Source organism: Somniosus microcephalus, chromosome 29 (genome assembly GCF_052327205.1).
Source record: "Somniosus microcephalus isolate GS21.2 chromosome 29, FLI_Smic_1.0, whole genome shotgun sequence".
In the NCBI taxonomy this organism is placed as follows: Eukaryota; Metazoa; Chordata; class Chondrichthyes; order Squaliformes; family Somniosidae; genus Somniosus; species Somniosus microcephalus.
In genome coordinates, this window is record NC_141015.1 from 44,145,505 (window position 1) to 44,165,730 (window position 20,226).

At 45.7% G+C, this 20,226-nt stretch overlaps 1 protein-coding gene and 1 long non-coding RNA gene across 2 annotated transcripts; both read right to left on the bottom strand.

Moving 5' to 3' along the window:
* LOC147098701 (synaptopodin 2-like protein) lies at positions 1–18,527 on the bottom strand. The gene is made up of 3 exons (XM_085970748.1): positions 18,273–18,527; positions 16,506–17,596; positions 1–5,982 (listed from the first exon to the last, which is right to left on the bottom strand). The coding sequence occupies exons 1-3, from the start codon at positions 18,434–18,436 to the stop codon at positions 3,335–3,337; spliced, it is 3,903 nt and encodes a 1,300-aa protein (XP_085826874.1). The 5' UTR covers positions 18,437–18,527; the 3' UTR covers positions 1–3,334.
* LOC147098702 (uncharacterized) lies at positions 12,598–16,499 on the bottom strand. Its single transcript, XR_015074222.1, has 2 exons — positions 14,296–16,499; positions 12,598–13,128 (listed from the first exon to the last, which is right to left on the bottom strand). It is a non-coding gene; the product is annotated as an uncharacterized LOC147098702 (long non-coding RNA).
* Positions 18,528–20,226: the final 1,699 nt, after the last annotated feature.

A 20,226-nucleotide genomic window follows, 5' to 3' on the forward strand; every position in this document is an offset into this window, starting at 1 on the left:
TTGTATCAATTAATCATATTTTATTATTTTACATCAGCATACATAGTACAATTTAAACATTAAAACTGTTTTAAATGCATAGTTTGCAAAAAGTAATACTACACCTACAAGAAACAAGCACATCTATCGGGCATCGGTAAAGTGCAAAGCCGTATTGCTTCATTTATTGTACCCACACTGGTTTGAAGTGCCTTAAAGCCTACAGAAGGGGTAAGCACATCATTCCTCTCACTGGCAATCTGTGACTCTAAAGACACTCCCAATAAAGCACTCTATTCTCACTGGCTGCAAAGGTGCTTCTGTCTGGTAATTACTGAGAACTAAAAACAGTCAATGCTGGAAGCACTCGGCAGGTCAGGCAGCAACTGTGGAGAGAGAAACAGAGTTAACGTTTCAGGTCAGTGACCTTTCGTCAGAACTTCCATCTCAAAGTCTGTTCCAGAGACACAGTCATCGACCTGAAACGTTAACTCTGTTTCTCTCTCCACAGACGCTGCCTGACCTGCTGAGTATTTCCAGCATTTTCTGTTTTTATTTCAGCTTTCCAACAGTATTTTGCTTTTAAATTACTGAGAAGTGTTTGATCATTTGCTAAAATTGTTACTGTCTATCTATTGTTGAATGTTTTATGCACGGACTAACGTGCAAAGTGGAACCGGGACACACGAGGAGAGCAGTGCAACCAAAAAACATGAGTTAACGCCAATCTCCTGAGTGCAGTTTCTTCAAATCTAAATGCAGGTGATGAAGGGGTTAATATGTGCGAGATTTACGGTTTACAAATTGCAGCTGCTTTACACCAAAAAACAATATCAGACTCTTCAATTTGGATCAATATTACAAGTCAATTTCAAAACCTAAATATTTTTCTAAAACAGAGGCTACTGATATTTAGGAAACGCTAATTACTGAGGCACTTGGGAGTTGTGTGTGAAACTGCAAATAAAAGTGGAGATTCTCACTACTGAATTCTAATATCTGTTAATTCTCCAGGAGGTCAGTGATTGGTCAGTAGGTCATAACCATATCATGAAGGAAATATTGCAAATTATTTACTCTTGCAATATCAGACATTACAGCTTAAACCAGCACAGATCATTGAGTTAATCCTCAGCTCCATTTACTCTGCTTCCATCGCCACATACAGAAACCAAGACCGTCCCATGTCTCATTTGATCCAATCTTCCCGACATTTCCAATCAATCCCACCATTTCTGTCCATTGCCACTAATTGCCTTGCATTGTATCCACATATTCCTCATTCATCTTAATTGTTACACTAGGAACATTAAAAGTACAATCATCAGTTTTATGTCACTCAGTTAAGAATGGCACTGCACATATCGCACTCCTATCTTATTCTTGACATCTAAGAAAGCAAAACGTTCTTAAGAGCGAGTTCATCATCTTCTAATGAGATCTGCAGTTGATATTTGGTATTTGAACAAAACTAAGGCCACTCCTGAAGTTTGGTTTGAATAAATAATACAACTTGTATTTATCCAGCATTTTTCCCATTGAAATGCCTCCAAGCACTTTACACAATGAAGTGATTTCCATTCTTTAGTATGGTGGTGTTTAGATGTGAATTGTGTTACACGGTTGACCAGCCCAGTGTTAGATCTGGCCAGATGGCCAAGAGCCTAGTGGTGGTCTTCGCTCCCAATTAAACAATATCGAAAGGTGCTCACAATGGACATCCCATGAGTGTGTTAAAATAATGCAGTAGTTTACACTGTGCCTGTCCTCCAGCACGAAATGTCATTAGCACAATTAATAAATATGTTCAACTCTACTTGTAAAGGATGGTGAAGATATCTGGTGGCAAATCATCGTCAATACAGTCACTGTTTTTCCCCCACTTCGGCTGCTCAAGTGGAAGATTAGACATTGGAAACAGGAGTCTAACTGGACAATCAGCTGAGCCACAGTTAGCTCTTGGAATAATGGATTTTTTTCCCTCGCTGCTGACACGACACCTGCCCTGAGGAAGCAGAATCCCAGCACCTCCAGACACCAACTTCTGTCAATATTTTATCCTCATTTTGTTTTGAGTCTTCAAGAGATTCTTCGTATGATTATTTTTCTCCAAACAGCATGCTACACGACAATAATAACAATCCAATTCTATTGCTAGGTGTCTACAAATATTGGTGGGATCATTTCTAACTTGTAGATTAGAACTTTCTAATGTGAGCTGAACCTAGGGGCGACTCCCATGAATAATTCAAATTTGAGAATTCCTCCAAAAGAGGTTGCTCTTGAAGTCCTTTTGCATTGCTTTGGCAGTTTTGAGCTCAAGTTCAGTTTTAACATTTAAAACTTATTACGCGGCACACAATAGAATAAGGGATTGTACCTGTTTTAGAAACAGGATCTTTCAAAAAGAAACCAATGCTATGGTGTTCGGTAGAAATCCAACCAATAGCAAAGCAGGAGGATGCACTTCCTGTCCTACCAATAAGGTATTATGGGAAGGATGATGTCACTGTACTTGTAACATATTCAATTCTGTTCAACTGTGGCTCATAATCTTTTATTAATCAGAAACTTGTGATATGTTCTAGTAAATAAATACAATGCACAGAGAGACCTCAACATGACACCATCAGACTCCGATGCATTTTAGGAAAAAAAGAGGCTTAATGCTCCATGTAATGCAAAAACTATTTAAATGGTACAAGCCGTATTTCTCCAGGACAGAGCAGTGTATGGTGGCAAACTCTTAGCGCGGGATCAAGTTTGTCAATAACCTACTCAAAATGACTATTGTATTTTGTTGGTGTCAGCTGTGGCTCAGTTGGTAGCACCCTCGCTTCTGAATCAGGTGGACTATGGGTTCAAACCCCACTCCAGAGAGACTTGAGCACATAATCCAGGCTGACACTCCAGTGCAGTGCTGAGGGAGTGCTGCACTGTCGGAGCTGCTGTCTTTTGGACGAGACGTTGAACCGAGGCCCCGTCTGCCATCTTGGGTTGATGTAAAAGATCCCATGGCACTATTCGAAGAAGAGCAGGAGAATTATCCCCAGTGTTCTGGCCAACATTTATCCCTCAACCAACACCTAAAACAGATGATCTGGTCATTATCACATTGCTGTTTGTGGGAGCTTGCTGTGCACAAATTGGCTGCCGTGTTTCCTACATTACAACAGTGACTGCACTTCAAAAAGTACTTCATTGGCTGTAAAGCGCTTTGAGATGTCCAGTGGTCGTGAATGGTTCTTTATAAATGCAAGTCTTTCTTTCCTTTCTGCGTACGAGTCCTATTTATGTGCGAGAATCTTCATCTGTCCACTAAGGATCAAGATGGTCGTAAACATTATTTTTATTGCTAGAATGAGCCAGGTCTCCATGTGTGAGCACTAATTCCGCCTCGTACTGCTGAGAACTTTGGTCTGGGGACCTGAAGCGCTGTTTTCTTTTGCACTTGACTATCTTCCTTAGGTGACAAACGGAACACTGAAGTTTCGAAGGTTACTTCCTGGCTTCCTTCTGGTGCCCGTCTGTTTTGTTTGGAAGTTTGAGGAGCTGGCAGATTGACACTGGATATTTTGGCTGGCGCCAGTGGTGGGGAACTAGGTGCAGACATCCACACTGGCTCAGCGAGAGTCGTAGCTGACCTTGGGGCAATGACAGTGGGAGTCACTGTAGGAACTGGGGTTGAAAAGCGTTTAATCTCACAGGTTCTTGTTGTCTTCACAGGAACGTGCTTTGTCGAGACGAAGGATTGTTGGCCGAGTTGCGTAGATGGAGCACTTCTTGATGAGCTCTGTGTCCCTGAGCTGGGTTCATTGAAGCTGAACATGGCTGGGTTTAATTGATATGGCTGGTGCCTCATGAAATCAATGGCTTTTATTCCCACCTTTTGGTTCCCGGCTGGTTTCCACTTTCTATGAGTTTTAGTGGCTGATGTTGCCGCTTGCGATTTACTAGCTGCCAGTGGGTATGATGGGGAATACATAGGGTTATAACCAATAGGAGGTGGAGCCCGGATATTGGGCGAGTATTTCCATGTAGGAGGAAGTGAAGGAGTGGGAGATGGTCCTCTCGGCTGAGAAGTGTAGGTAGGCACCGATTCTACAATAAACTTATCCATTCGGCTTTGCCTTTTAGCGAAGAGTTCAGCCCCCTTTCCTTTCAGTTGGAGTGTCCCTGGTGTGGTGTTTCCATTCACAAGAGGAGAACCATTGCCAATTAACTGCGGTTTTAAATAAGGTTTCGGGGCAACAGGAGGGGGGATTTTTTGCCTGCGTGCCTGGGACTGCATAAAATTTGAAGCTTCGGCACCAAGACTCAAGAAGTCTTCCTCAGGCCCTGACTCAAATCCTGCCCCTAAATGATCTGGCTTCTTTTCATCCAAGTTTTGTACCAAGGAAAGAAGCTCGGGGTTTGGTGAATGTTTTATCTGTTCAGTCTTAGTAAACATTGGCTTCCTTGTGCTTCTCCTGCGGGCTTCCTGCAAGATGCCAGTTTTAGAGGCTGGGACAGAAATTCTTTGTTCTCGCGTGGCCAGGTTCTCCGATAACTGATTGGCTGACCAAGTTGTTGATGAAGTGCTACCAATGGAGGGAGCGTGAGCATTCGCACTGGCATCAGTGGCAATGTCAGTCTCTTTCTGTGGCGGCAGTGTCGAGGTAATGTGGAAGGTAGCAGTACTAGTGACTGGGGCCAAAGGTGGTGAATACAAAGTTGCTGTGGGTGGTGGTGACATTACTGCGCGTTCTGGTGACATCACTGTGGGTGGTGACATCACTGCAGGAGGTGACATCGCCTTGGGTGGTGACATCACCGTGGGCGGTGACATCACTGCACGTGGTGGTGACATCACTGCTGGTGGTGGTGGTGGTGGTGACATCACTGCTGGTGGTGGTGGTGGTGACATCACTGCGGGTGGTGGTGACATCACTGCGGGTGGTGGTGGTGACATCACTGCGGGTGGTGGTGGTGACATCACCGCGGGCGGTGACATCACTGCAGGTGGTGGTGACATCACCGCGGGTGCTGGTGACATCACTGCGGGTGCTGGTGAATAAGGAATCCCCATTCTCTTTGGCACTTCAGCTTTGTTTGCTGTCACAGGTTGAGTCACGGGCGGCCTGCAGACTGCCGCTGACGGTGCTGAGAAAGGCGTTGCAAGTTTGTTTTGCCCCGTAGCGTGTTCCCAGGGCGCTGCCGGGGCAGCATTTGCTGCAGTTTGCCTGAATAAAACTGGAGCAGAGACAGAGTATATTGGTGTTGCCTGGCTTTGCTGAAACCCTGGAGTGAATGGTCTCGCGGTCCTGTTTGCCACAGCGGACAGGCAGGAGGGACCTTGTATAAAGTGCTGTGAATGATGTTGTTCACTTGGTCTTATCACCTGTAAACTGGGCTCCACATTCACGCCTGCTGACAGGTTCATTTCTGTGTAATTGTTTGAAGTATCAGAGACTGGAGTCTCGCCATACACATTGCAACTTCTGGGCCTGGTACTCTCTCCATTCATCATACTGTAGCTCCTCACCTCAGCCTCCGACTTTGGTTTCATTTGCAGATTGTGTTGTCTCTGAATTGGAGACTCCTCCACCACATACTCCCCTGCTCGCTGTCTCTGATGTTCAAATAACATCACACCCTTACCCTTGGTTTCAGTTAAACCCTGTGGCTCAAATTTGGGCTTTTCAATGTCTAGGCAGGAACTGTCCCAATCCGACCCCGTTGACTGATTCGTTAAGCTTTTTGCGTCGGAAAATGCCTCCTCGTCAAATTCCGACTCGCTGGTTGGCAGCAGCTCGCTGTCCTCATCGATATTCTGCTTCTCCTCGTCTACACTTCCATAACTAACCAGCGTGTATTTCTTTGCCCTTTGACGCCGTTTCTTAAACATAAGGACCCCCTTCGAGTGAGGGTTGGGTGCTGAGGTGAGGAGAGATGCAATGGTCTTGCATTTTGTCCTGGCTTCCTTCACCTGCTTCTCCTGCACGCTTTCACTGCGATGGAGCCCTGTAATGTCGGAACACAAAAGATTGTCACAAATTATTGCTCGTTCAAACAGAACACTAAAGAATAAACTAGCACACCCTCTGAACACTAAAGAATAAACTAGCACACCCTCTGAACACTAAAGAATAAACTAGCACACCCTCTGAACACTAAAGAATAAACTAGCACACCCTCTGAACACTAAAGAATAAACTAGCACACCCTCTGAAGGAACAAACATGATTTTAAACACAAGAGAATTAGGCATCCTTGACTCAAAGGCAAACAAAAAATTCCCTAACCACCAGAGCGAATTTTCCTCATCCTGCCTTGTTCAAAACAACTGCAAAATCACAAACTCACTGTCGACATTTGGCAGCAATCAGAGAAGTCTTTCTTAACTCACAGGTTATTGTGAGAACTGGGGAAATGTTATGGCAACCATCTGCTAAGAAACGGTTAAACTAGTGAATTAAACGGTTAATCAAATGTCTTTTGTACAGAGGTGCGGCAGGATGCTGCGATCTAACACTGCCTCCCACTTGTGGAGGGCAGGCTCTGTCCCAGAATTGTGAACAAAGGAATACAGAGGATTGAAACAAGCTCCTGCCCCCTTTGGAGATTTAACACGAGAGGGAAACAAAGCAAGAGCTTGAGAGAGGTTCGATGCTCTTTTGATACTGGTGCTCAGCACCAACTCTGGCATGGAGCTCAGCCCAGGCTCAGTGGGTAGCGCTCTCGTCTCTGAGTCAGAAGGTCGTGGGTTCAAGTCCCACTCCAGAGATTTGGACACAAAAATCTAGGCTGACACTCCCAGTGCAGTACAGAGGGAGTGCCGCACTGTCGAAGGTGCGGTCTGTTGGGTGAAAATAAATTCACATCTAATCTGTGGTAAAGTAAAAGGTGCAGTTTATTGAAAACAGAGCTCTGAGAGAAGTGTCTCAGACCCCGCGGTCTGTGCGAGCACCTTCTCCCCGATCAACAAAATTCACAAGCTTATATACAGTACAAGACTGGAGCACACCGATAGCCGTTATTACATTACTTATTCCTCGGCCAATCTGGCCCAATTATATTCCTTCAAAAACAACCTAATTATAACTTTACATCGTTAGCTAAGCCCCTTCTTTCAGTTCTGTCTTTTATCTAAGTTTGTCCAGTTATCTGGATCGCAGGGTCCATTCTTGCTTCATCGTGGCTTCGGCCGGTCTGAGTCAGTGACTCGTGATTGGACATGGCTTAAAGGTTAATCAAATATACCTTACATACATCCGCGTGACAGTTGTTACTTCGTAACCCGATTGTTCTGCAAATGTTAACCTTGTTATTGCAGCTTCTCATATCTCCACGTGCTTAATCACTTTTGTAGTTCCGTTTCTGACCATCTGTTCCATTTGTGGTTTCAACTAGTTTCAACCGAAACTAGGCTGTCATGCTGTGTCATTAGACTGCAACATTCAACTGGCTCAAATCCCAACCCTTCACGGTGCTTGGGATGAGATGTTAAACCGAGGCCCCGCCTGCTCTCAGGTGGACGTAAAAGATCCCATGGCCCTATTTTGAAGTAGAGCAGGGGAGTTCTCCCTGGTGTCCTGGGGCCAATATTTATCCCTCAATCAACATCACTAAAACTTTATGACATTGCTGTTTGTGGGACCTTGCTGTGCACAAATTGGCTGCCGCGTTTCCCACATTACAACAGTGACTCCACTTCAAAAGTTGGCTGCAAAGAGCTTTGCGATGTCCTGATGGCTAAACACCATGTACTATGATGGGAGCATTCTTCAGAAGCTGGGTTAATATTGCAGAAGCTGGCGGTGGTTATAATACTGACCCGCATCATACCTGAACCAGGAGTGTACAATAACTGCCACTCTACACACAAGTACCTCATTCGCCATCAGTCTGAACCTTCACCCTGTATTCAGCACCAAAGAGATTAATTATTCAAAGTTCATGTTTATACAAAATGTGAATGTCACTCAACTGACTGAACCCTCTTCAAAAATCTTCGCATCACTGTCCTGTCATTTAGAATGAAGTGAGTTACCGTAACCTCTGAGTATTGCAAGAGGATAACCCACTCCACACACACTGGCCGGCTCAGTGACATATTTTAGCTCCACTGGTATCTGGCTGAGGAAATGCATCGTGTGATGTAGGCCAGACAAACCAGGACAATCCCTAGCTCGATCTTTTCTCTGTGCTCCATGAGTTGACCTCAGCCAAGGAGCTGGAGTGGGTATTGCAAAAAATAAAAGTGCCCCTCGTGTCTCTAAGTTACAGGGGGAGGAGAGCGGCAAGGATGCTATTCGGAGACCCCACACCTCTATCGAAATTGTGGCTATGTGGAGTTCAGATGAGGACAGAATCAGATCCAACGCTTGACCTGGCCTATCCCTTTAAAGCCACACTTCAATACTGCGTTGGTTAAGTGGTGTACATAAGAACATAAGAAATAGGAGCAGGAGCAGGAGTCGGCCATTCGGCCCCTTGAGCCTGCTCCACCATTCAATAAGATCATGGCTGATCATCTACCTCATCTCCACTTTCCTGCCCGATCCCCATATCCCTTGATTCCCCTAGAGTCCAATAATCTATTGATTTCTGACTTGAATATACCACAGCTCTACAGGAAACAGGCAAATCTACCTCTTGGGGTTAATTACTGGCCAACTGTAACTGGATGTATATTTCTGTCTGAAGAACCCATCGTGAAATTAGCTCTTTATTTTTATTTTGCACCTGTGACACTTTGAAGTGTTGGAACTGGAGTCATTTGGAAGGGTGCCAGAGGCAGAGCTTTTATATAAATATATATACTATATTCAAAATCTTACATCTGCATGGGCTGCCTGTGAATTTCTCCCAATATAATTCCAATGTCCCCATTTAGAATGGAACCTGCTGATGTAAGCCTTGGGCTGCAATTAGACATTCCGCCAGTGGAGGCGCTGCAGTGCCACCATTGGCAGGAAGGTGTAATTACATCAGGAAAACGTTTACCATTCTAAATGTGCACACAGGAATTTATCATGAAAAAGGACAGAACATTTGAGTTTAAAATGGGGACTGAATTACTCGTGGTCCAAATACCCCGCCCTCTAATTCTGCTTCACGTGAGGACTTCACTTACCCTGACTTCCAGTGTGAAATGCTATGAAAGATCGACTAGTATATGGGCATCGCTGGCAAGCCCAGCATTTATTGCCCCTTGAGAAGGTGGTGGTGAGCTGCCTTCTTGAACTGCAGCAGTCCATGTGATGAAGGTGCTCCCACAGTGCCGTTAGGGAGGGAGTTCCAGGATTTTGACCCAGCGATGATGAAGGAACGGCCGATATATTTCCAAGTCAGGATGGTGTGTGACTTGGAGGGGAACTTGGAAGTGGTGGTGTTCCCATGCGCCTGCTGCCCTTGTCCTTCTAGGTGGTAGAGGTTGCGGGTTTGGGAGGTGCTGCTGAAGAAGCCTTGGCGAGTTGCTGCAGTGCATCTTGTAGATGGTACACACTGCAGCCACGGTATGCCGGTGGTGGAGGGAGTGAATGTTTAAGGTGATGGATGGAGTGCCTATCAAGCGGGCTGCTTTGTCCTGGATGGTATCGAGCTTCTGGAGTATTGTGGCAGGTGCACTCATCCAGGCAAGTGGAGAGTATTCCATCACACTCCTGACTTGTGCCTTGTAGATGGTGGAAAGGCTTTGGGGAGTCAGGAGGTGAACCACTCACCACAGAATATCTTCTGACCTGCTCTTGTAGCCGCAGTATTTATATAGATTTTCACCAATGCTAGTGATAAATTGAATTGTACAAATGACGACAGGTGAGAAGCTAATACTAATTGTTTTATTAATCTTCTAAACTGATCAAGGTAAAATCATTGGTCAGCATTCCAACAGCAGCTTCTTTCACACATGGAATGTTGGTTCTGGAGTGATGGAACATGGGGTCTGGTCTGTCATTCCTTTCCCCCACAGAGTGTGCTCTTGATCTCAACTCTGTCGATTGGACGCTGGTCACAGTCCCCATGTGTAAAAATTGAAGGGCTAGTCACCCAAAGCCAATCCTGCACATCTCCTATTTGGCCAGCCCCAAGGTGGCATTGGCTGGGGGGGGTGGTGGGGGAGGTGGTGGGGGCGGGAAGTTCCAAGCCTCCTTATTCAATAAAGAATTGATACGAGAGGAGACTTCAATCATGAGGGCAAATTAAATTATATAGAAGGAAAGAAACATTTAAACAAAATGGTATTGGAAAACTGTTTCTTCAAGGCTAATGTAGGCATCAGACAAAACTTGTTTGGCTGTGTGCTGAAATGTGATTTACTGGCCCCAATTTACTTCTTGTTTTGACAGCAAGCATGCCGAAATATTTGCTAATGTGTGCTGATTTTTATCCAATTGTTGCAGGCTCCTTGTGACTGAGAGTTACCTATGAGATTCAGTGTGTACCTTGGCACCAACTTTTTGTTTTAAAATCTTGGCTTCAAAAAAGTTTGAAGCAAAGTGCTGCTTTAGAAAACAAATAACTATTGACTGATACTAGAAAATTGGCTACCTATAACTTGTTTTTTCCACTGATGATTATGCTTTTATGGTCAGACTGTATTTTAGTTGGGAACCACCATATTATTTAAAATAATGCAATCCCTACTAAAGGAGGAAATAGAAGAACATTTAGAAACCAAAAATATAATAATGAATAGTCAGCATGGATTTCAAAAGGGAAAGTCTTGCTTGACCAACCTTATTGAATTTTTTGAAGAGGTGAGAGAGTAGACAATATTAATGACAATGGTAGATGTAATTTATCTGGATTTTCAAAAGGCCTTCGATAAGGTACCCCATAATAGACTGATGAACAAGATCAGAGAATGCAGAGTCAGGGGACAAGTAGCAGAATGGATTGCTGAAATAACAACAGAAAATGCTGGAAAAACTCAGCAGGCCAGGCAACATCCGTGGAGAGAAAATAGAGTCAACGTTTCAGGTGCAAACCCTTTGTCAAGACTAAAGAAGCACAGGAAATGGAATAGATTAAGAGGCCAGGCTGGGAGAGAACAAAAGAGAAGAGACATTAAGAGGTATTCAAAACCAGACGAGATGGTGATCGGACTAGTGGAGACAAAAGACGGCTCTAGATTAGGTGTGAAATGCGCTGGCAGAATGAGAGACAGCTGCCATGTGGGAGAGAGAAAAAAGGGGGGGCCAAAACAAAGGTGTGGATAAAAAATAAGTAAAAATATAATAGGGGCCGAGGTTATGATCTGAAATTGTTGAACTCGATATTGAATCCGGAAGTCTGTAAAGTGCCTAATCGGAAGATGAGGTGCTGTTCCTCGAGAATGGATTGTTGGCTGGCTTCAAGACAGAAAGCAGAGAGTGGGAGTAAAGGGTAGCTAGTCACAGTGGCAGAAGGTGGGTAGTGGCGTTCCACAAGGATCAGTGCTGGGACCACTGCTGTTCACAATTTACATTAACGATTTAGACTTTGGAATCAAAAACACAATTTCTAAATTTGCGGATGACACCAAGTTTGGGGGGGGGGGTGGTGTAGAAATAGTCAATACTGAGGAGGACTGCAACAAATTACAGGAGGACATTAATAAACTTGCAGAATGGGCAAATAATTGGCAAATGAAGTTCAACACAGATAAATGTGGGGTATTACATTTTGGTAGGAAGAATAGGGAGGTCACTTATCACTTGGAGGGTGCGAGTCTAGGTGGGGTAGAGGAACAAAGGGATCTCGGAGTACAAATACACAAATCAGTAAAGGTTGTGACACAGGTTAGCAAGGCCATAAAAAAGCAAACCAAGCACCAGGGTTTATTTCTAGAGGGATAGAATTGAAAAGTAGGGAAGTTAAACCTGTATCGAACCTTGGTTAGACCACACTTGGAGTACTGCGTACAGTTCTGATCGCCATATTATAAAAAGGATATAGAGGCACTGGAGAGGGTGCAGAGAAGATTTACAAGGATGATACCAGAAATGCGAGGGTTTACATATCAGGAAAGGATGAACAGGCTGGGTCTCACTTCCCTTGAAAAAAGAAGGCTGAGGGGTGACCTAATAGAGGTCTTTAAAATCATGAAAGGTTTTGATAGAGTGGACACAGAGAGAATGTTTCCACTTGTGGGGAAGAGCAAAACTAGAGGCCATCAATATAAGATAGTCACCAAGAAATCCAATAGGGAATTCAGGAGAAACTTCTTTACCCAGAGAGTGGTGAGAATGTGGAACTCGCTGCCACAGGGAGTGGTTGAGGCGAATAGTATAGATGCATTTAAGGGGAGGCTAGACAAGCATATGAGGGAGAAGGGAATAGAGGGTTAGGCTGACAGATTTAGATGAGGAAAGATGGGAGGAGGCTCGAGTGAAGCATAAACGCTGGCATGGACTGGTTGGGCCGAATGGCCTGCTTCTGTGCCGTATATCCGATGGAATCCTCTGTAATCCCGGGAACACTGATGTAATTTCTGATTAGATGTTTTAAAATGCTACGGATATCTTTCCATCTGACTTCTTACGAGATAATCTTATTTTACTCTCTGAGAAAGGGCATGTAGCAGCCTCAATGAATCGCACAGCGTATCACTCTGTTAGGTGCTGACAATCGTGTCTATTAACTATTGATATGTGCAGGAGCACAAAGATATTGAAGCCTTTCCATGCAGTACAGGTTCACGCAACTTCATTTTTTATAAGTTCAATTGAAGTGATACAGGAACTCGGAATCCCATTAATCTTCACTTGCCCATTTTGTGATTTTCTTGTTTCATTTTTCTAGCAATCCCATGAGCTGGTCTTTCTAAAACATTGGTATTAAAAAGCCATAAGGAACAACAAGTGGGCGATATACTGTCGTTAGAGGCTCGTGCTCTAATCCAGCACATTTGAAATGTTTAGACAGAGGGCACTTGGAAAGTTTATCTTTGATGGATGCCTGGTCCCTTCTGGCACAGAAAAGGACAAGTATTCACGTAGGGGAAGATTCCCTTTGTCCCGAGTGTAGTGAAATCAAAGACTCATTTATAAAAACACCATTCTAATGACTGTAATTTCACAGTAGCTGGAGGAAATCGCCTCCTCTCCCACCAGTGGACAACATTGGGTGACCCACATCATTGAAAAGATCACTGACTCCGGTATTCTGCATCAATAACATGTCCTGGGGCAGAAAATAAAAATAAAACACATTTTTTTTGCATTCTCACTGAGAAAGTTGCACCAAAAGAATTTCAAATAACAAACATGTTGTATTCTAGATTTTATAAAAGCAATTAAGTCCCACGTGGAGAGTGCACATACTTCCACACTGCTGTATGAAGGGTTACTACACACACAGACACACAAACACACAGACACACACACAAACACAAACACAGACACACACACACGCACACACAGACACACACAAACACACAGACACACACCCCACACACACAGACACACACACACACACACAAACACAAACACACACAGACACACACAAACACAGACACACACACACAGACACAAACACACACACACAGACACACACACACAGACACACACAAACACAGACACACACACACACACAGACACACACACACACAGACACACACACACACAGACACACACACACACAGACACAAACACACACAGACACACACACACACACACAGACACACACAAACACACAGACACACACCCCACACACACAGACACACACACACACACACAAACACAAACACACACAGACACACACAAACACAGACACACACACACAGACACAAACACACACACACAGACACACACACACAGACACACACAAACACAGACACACACAGACACACACACACACACACACACACACACACAAACACACACAGACACACACACAGACACAAACACACACACACAAACACACACAAACACAGACACAAACACACACACAGGCACACAAGAGTGAATATTTTCAGTCTTAATGCGGTCTTTTAACATATGTTTCATATAATTGATCTGAAAAGCAAACACCTACAGCCTGATTAACAATATTTAAACTATCTGCCTATCATTTTTAAACGAGTAAGATCTACAAAAGCTGAGAACCCTTCAAGTGGCTACAGCTGCAGTCAAGTTTCTGTAAGCATAAACTGAATTTTCCACATCTTTGATTTGAAACATAATGAATTAAATCACATTGTGTTGAAATGCTGCCCTTTGATCTTGTCCTGGATTTTCGGATGTGATCCCAATTTCAGTTGCATAAACTCAAGTTATACACACAATACATCAGTTCACTGTAAGAAAATAAGCAACTGCTTTAAATATATATGTAGACTGATTCAGATACCTGCATAGATGTGATGTTTGTTGGTATTCTGTTCTGGTTCCTGAGTTTGAGAGCTCTGCATTCTGCAAATCCTTGGACTGTTAGTCTGTGTCTTTCAGTTCCATATAGAGACCGGAGTCTGTCACAGGCTGGAGTGGAACCAAAACTCTACGTCTGCCAATCACTTTCTACCACCTTTTACACCCCTCGTCAGACCAGACAATAGGACGGATGAAACAACTTCTGTCAGTTTGACTATTTTTACCCGGCTACATTCCAAACGGTTGCGTGATGGGTTTTGGCATCTGTCTGTGTTCACACCGACCTTCAATAGATTTAGTTAAACAAGACCCTTTTTTTTTAATAAAGACTTTGTGGTGATTGGCACCACAAAGTATGAAACAATGAAATGTGTCAAGGTCTCTGACAGAGATGTCATCGACTGAAATACTTTCCGTACCCTTAACTCAAGGATAAGCAAGCAAACATTGTTTTGAAAGTCCAGTAAACAGAGTGAAAAGCTGAAAACATTTCTGATCTATAAATTGACCGCTGCTGAGGATGATGCAAAGTGTAGCAGTAACCAATATAAACAGGCAACTCTTGTCTCTATATGGAATTTAAGGCACGTTTAATTTTAAATACTGAGGCCTAGAAATTCACTATGGCCCCGCCAGCTGGCTAACGGCCAAAAGTTAGCGCTGGGCGCGGAGCCATGTGCGACCGTCCGACATTCGCTTTTTGCGCCCCAAGTCGGAACCGGCCGCTATTCCAGGGTGTGCCCACCCCCGCTTGGGGCGCAGAAACTGAATTTCAGCGCTCTAGGTGCCGCTGTGCCACCCGATGCGGTGCGGCAGGCTGCGGTACTGCAGGCCTCCTCCTTCTCTTAAGGTGGAGGTGCCTGCAACGGGGAGATCGCCGCTGGATTGTGCCAGCAAATGAGCCCAGCACCACGGAGAAGTGCCGGGCTCGCGGAAAGCAGCCGGCAATGCTGCGGGGGGGGTGGTGGAGGAGGCCGGGGAAGGAGGTGCGGGCAGGCGGCCGCCGAAAAAGCGGCCGGCCGCACCTCCACCTTTATGCGCCCCACTAAGGCTGCAGTAAGGCCCTGGTCTCCGGATGTTAGTAGCGGCCGCCACGGAGGAGGCGGCGGCAACTGAATATGGGCATCGGGGCGGAAATGGGGCACTGCGCACACCGATGACGTCATCGGTGCCGGCGCAGCGCTACCGGCTACCGCCGTCATTACCGCCGAGCTCAATATCAGCGCAACCTCCAATACTGGCGCAGAAACCCTCTTTAGGCGGTAACTGGCCGCAAAGCTTGCAGCGCCTTACTGAATTTCTAGGCCTGAATGTTTAAATAGGTTATCACCGTCAGCAGTTCAGAAGGGTTAGACAAAATCCTCCTCCTTATCTGTAATTCTCTCCACGGCCTTGCCCTGCTGTATATTTCCTACATTACAACAGTGACTACACTTCAAAAGTACTTAATTGGTTGTAAAGCGCTTTGGGACGTCCTGAGGTCATGAGTAGAAATGCAAGTCTGTCTTTCTTTCTAACTCTGGAGTCTCTTCTAACCTTAATCCCCAGTTCACGCCCTTTGATCTTCCGACTCTGGTCGTTCTCTCATTCCCTCCCCCCGCCCGCCACATGTGGGGGAGCCTTCAGTCATCACACCCCAGCACCCTGGAAATCCCTTGCTAAAGCCCTTCACCTCGCCACCTCTTGAAGCCCCTGACTCCTCGCTCCAAATCTCCCTCCCAAACTCCCCGGCGCTCTTCCTGTAAATCCCATTGGCGAGTTTTATTTTAGTTAAATCTAAATGTGCCTGGTCCTTCACATATATCACCCTTCTCAAAAGTCTAACATTTAGTTTTGAAGTAGCAAATTAGAATTTTGTTTTATTCCAACAGCTTTAAAGGATCTTGGACCCAAAAATAAACAACTAGGAAAAATGTCAGTGCTGATGGAGCGCTCACTGCTGGTTGGTCTTTTTAAACAACTGGGTTTAAAGTCTTGTTGCAGCTGACAATGAGATACCTCTGACTATCACATAACCGATAGCAGCTGACGCGCTTTTCTGAGAGTTGAGCTCACGTCCTTTAAATCTGCATGATCTCATGTTCCTCCAAATAGCAGCTCATTGAACCAGTCAAAAGAGCCCAGAGCACTGGACCAAGATCTCAGGTTTTAAATCATTTAAAGTTCTGTTAGAAGGCAAATAAAACTTACTGGCTTGTTTGGCCTTTTCTTTGTAAGTGGTCGTCAGGACTTCATCCACAGGATTGTTGACGGGGCCCACCATGGGCACCAGCTGTGTCTCTCTCAGGTTGGGCTTGGTGGCAGTCGGCAGCAGCTTCTGCTCAGGTGAGCCAGCATGGGCAGGTACTTCCTGGAATCCGCTGTCGGCCTCCGACGTGCCCAGGATGCCCTGTCGGTTGGCGCTGTCCTCGCCACTGGGTTGGGCAGACCAGGTGTTGGTGTAGGTGGTGTTGGGGTAAGCGGGGTTGGGGTTGGCGTAGGCGGTGTTGGAGTAAGTGGGGTTGGGGTAGACAGTATTGGGGGCGGGGTTGGGGTTAGGGTAAGCGGTGTTGGGGTTGGGTAAGGTGTTGGAGTTGGGGTAGGCAGTGTTGGAGTTGGAGTAGACAGTATTGGGGTTGGGGTAGGCGGTGTTGGAGTAAGCGGGGTTGGGGTTGGGGTAGGCGGGGTTGGAGTTGGGGTAAGAAGCCATCTCCACCTTGGGCTGCCAGATGTTGATCTTGGCTTCCACCCTCCGGGGCTGAAACATGAGCTCTCTGCTCCTGGGGGCCACGCCTGGCGGCAGGCTTGGATGATCCAGCGGGGGGTGAGGTCCAGAGTCCAGTTGGGCGGTGGGTGAGAAGGTGGAGGGTTCTTGGAGGGTCAGCTTGCAGTCGCTGCGGGCGGGAGGGGCTCTGGTGTCGGGGCGGGGGTGCTCGGGAGCGCTGTCGTACTCGCTGTGCTCGGAAGTATCATCCACCGAGCTCTTGTGAGGGTTCTTCAGGCTCTGGCGAGGAGACGCGCTGGGACATTTCTTCTTCTGCCTCCGCTGCTTCTCGCTGGCAAAATGATCGGCGTCGCTGTCGGTCTCCCCGTAATAAGCCTCGCTGTCCGGGGGGGACGTGTAGCTCTCCACCTGCCCCCGGGGTCCCCGGCTGCCCGAGGCTCTACTGAGGTCCTGGGTCATACTGGAGGGCTCAGGGGCTTGGAGATGGGCTTTTGAAGACTCCTGGCTCCTGGCTGAGGGGGAGGTGACCAGGCTGGGCTCAGATTGAAAGCTGCCAGATGCCGCACTGCAGGAAACTCTAGAAGTAGATTCAAGTTACTGGTTTTAGAAACGTGTCGCTGCAACAATTGACCTAAAGATGGGCCGCCTCCCGCGAGATTTGCTGGTGTCCAACAGGCAATGTTCATGGGGGCTCATGTTACAGTCTCATATAACAAGTCCCAAGGTGACTGTTCATTCTCCCCCCTAAGCCAAGTTAGGCTGATACACTTTTCCATAGAATGTGTGAATCGGAGGGGGTGGGGCTGGTCTGGAGAGAGGGGATGAGAGAGACATGCACCTTCAAGCCCACCCATCATCACTATTCCAAAAGGGCAGAACCTGCTTCCAGGGGCACCTCAGCCAAATGACCATCGTTGGGATGTGAACCTGGTCAGTGAGTGTGGGCAGGATGTTCAGCCGTGAAGGCATCACAGTTCCAGCCCGCCTTTATTCCAGAACCTACACTGGTACACGTTCCAACCAGAAGACAGGAAAAGAGACCAGGAGCAGGATCCATGGCTGATATTTCACCTCTCTCACCTGGAGGCACCGAATTTGTTCTGGATTTCCCCACTAGATGAAATAGTTTATCTGTATCTAACCTATCGAATTCCTTTATCATCTTAAAGACCCGAATAAGATCACCCTCAACCTTCTAAACCCAAGGGATTCCAAATCAAGTTGATCCAGTATGCAAAGCTCTGATTTGGTACCTGTTAACCCAGATGTGCAGAGTCCCATCGGAACAGTCGATAATGTTCATGGCATCTGCGTGTGACAGCCCGCTGCAAGATCTCCCATTGATGGTCAACAGGACATCATTTTCACGCAGTCCAGCTCGACAAGCTTTCCCGCGTTTCCGGATCTGGAATAACATTAAAAGGCTCGACAAGTGAATTGGGTCCCGAACACCAGGCAGCGTACAGGAGCATTCAATTCATTGCTACACTCTTTGTCTCCTCCACATCAACTGAATGAATAAACATCTTGTGCATTCGACAAAACGTTGTTGAAGTTTTGCGTGTAGAAATAAAACCGAATGATCGTCCACCCGGACACAGCGGTCTGGAGTTTCCGCGAGGTTGCGCTGGTTTTTTAAGCGCAATTCGCCCGAAATTGGCCAAACCAGTGCAAAAGATCGAGGAATTTCAAGCACAAATTACGTTCAGCGCATCTCGAGTTTCTGCGATCCTTTGCGCTGGTTTAAAAAGCCCCGCGCTCGACGCCGGCCAGCTCAGTGCACTGGCCAGGTCCCCAGATCCAATTCATCACCATGGCCAGTTTCCGCTCATTGCACGTGTTTGTGGGCCTTCCAGGAGCCTCTTAAAATTAAGCTGTTTTTAGGCGCAAGGTCACTAATTGGCACTTATTAAAAGCTTTTAAATATTAAAAGAAATATTTGATTTGCTCAGACACTGACTACTGTACACCAATGAAACGAGTAAATGGTTCAGTATCGTTTTCAAAAGTCACTTTCAATTATTTAAAATCAGGTTACTCACAGGTTTCCACTCTTACATACATCAAGGAATTTTTTTTAATGCAAAAATATTACGTTCTGCTCGATTGCGCTGGTTGGTGGAAAATGGTGTGTTTGGCGATATGCAAATGAGTTTGAACATAAACTTGAGCAAGAAAAAATACTTCTGAAAACTAACGCAATTCGCGCCCGGATTGCCCACTGCGTCCAAAGCGGAAACTCTTGGCTATTAATAATATGAATAAACGCATCAATTAGAGATGAGTTCGATCCCACTGAGAACCCGTTAGCAGTCAGCAGCTGATCCACAGACGGGAGAGTCAGTCAGTGAACAAATCCTTATTGTTCCTGCAATTGTCGATTGAGAGCTGTATTCGGAGCCGGTCCATTCTGAACAAGGTCAGTCCAGCTCCATTTATAGAGAAGGGATTATTCTAATCCGCTCAAGTTTAGAAAGGCAGTTACTTCCTTGAGATGCCACACTTTCCCTCAGTGTCTCCCGATGATACATTGCATTGTAAACACAACCCCTGCAACTCAGTGACACCAGCAGCAAAGGTCTGGGCACATTTATAGTGACTGCTATAAAAAGTATTAATTTTTAAAAATTCGACAAAGTCACCGTGAGTAGGTAAGTGTGAAGAAGGATTTAGATTCTGAGGGCTAAAGGCTGTGTGTAACTGATCAATACAGATGAGGAAGTCTTGTTGATTTCTCAGTCACGTTAACTGGTTATAAGAGCAGGACAACTCTCTCCGCTCCTGGGCTAATGACAGGAAAGTCAAGCACTGGTCCCAATCCTGGTTGCTACCCAATGACCCCTGACATGGATATTGGGTCAGGACAAGTTCGGGCCAGACTGTGATGCTTTTCACTGCTGAATAGTCTGCCTCTGCTCACTACCCTAGGGTCAAACATGAAGAATGGGTGAGGTACCAGGAGGTGACTGCTGTTTGTGGAACTGCACCCCAGAAAAGGACAGAAAATCTTAATAAATCTAACAGTGCCTCAGGATGGTTAATAATTAGTATGCGCTGATCTCATTTTTTGCAAAGCAATAATAAAGAAAGAAAGACTTGCATTTCTATAGCGCCTTTCACGACCACCGGACGTCTCAAAGCACTTTACAGCCAATGAAGTACTTTTTGAAGTGTGGTCACTGTTGTAATGTGGGAAACGTGGCAGCC

Excerpts from the sequence above, each read along its gene's own strand:
- LOC147098701 (XM_085970748.1), bottom strand. The coding sequence starts at position 18,436 with ATGTTATTCCAGATCCGGAAACGCGGGAAAGCTTGTCGAGCTGGACTG. Across the intron at positions 17,597-18,272 it reads CTGCACATCTGGGTTAACAG|AGTTTCCTGCAGTGCGGCAT; the intron begins GTACCAAATCAG and ends ATCTACTTCTAG. Across the intron at positions 5,983-16,505 it reads AGAAAAGGCCAAACAAGCCA|GGCTCCATCGCAGTGAAAGC; the intron begins GTAAGTTTTATT and ends CCGACATTACAG.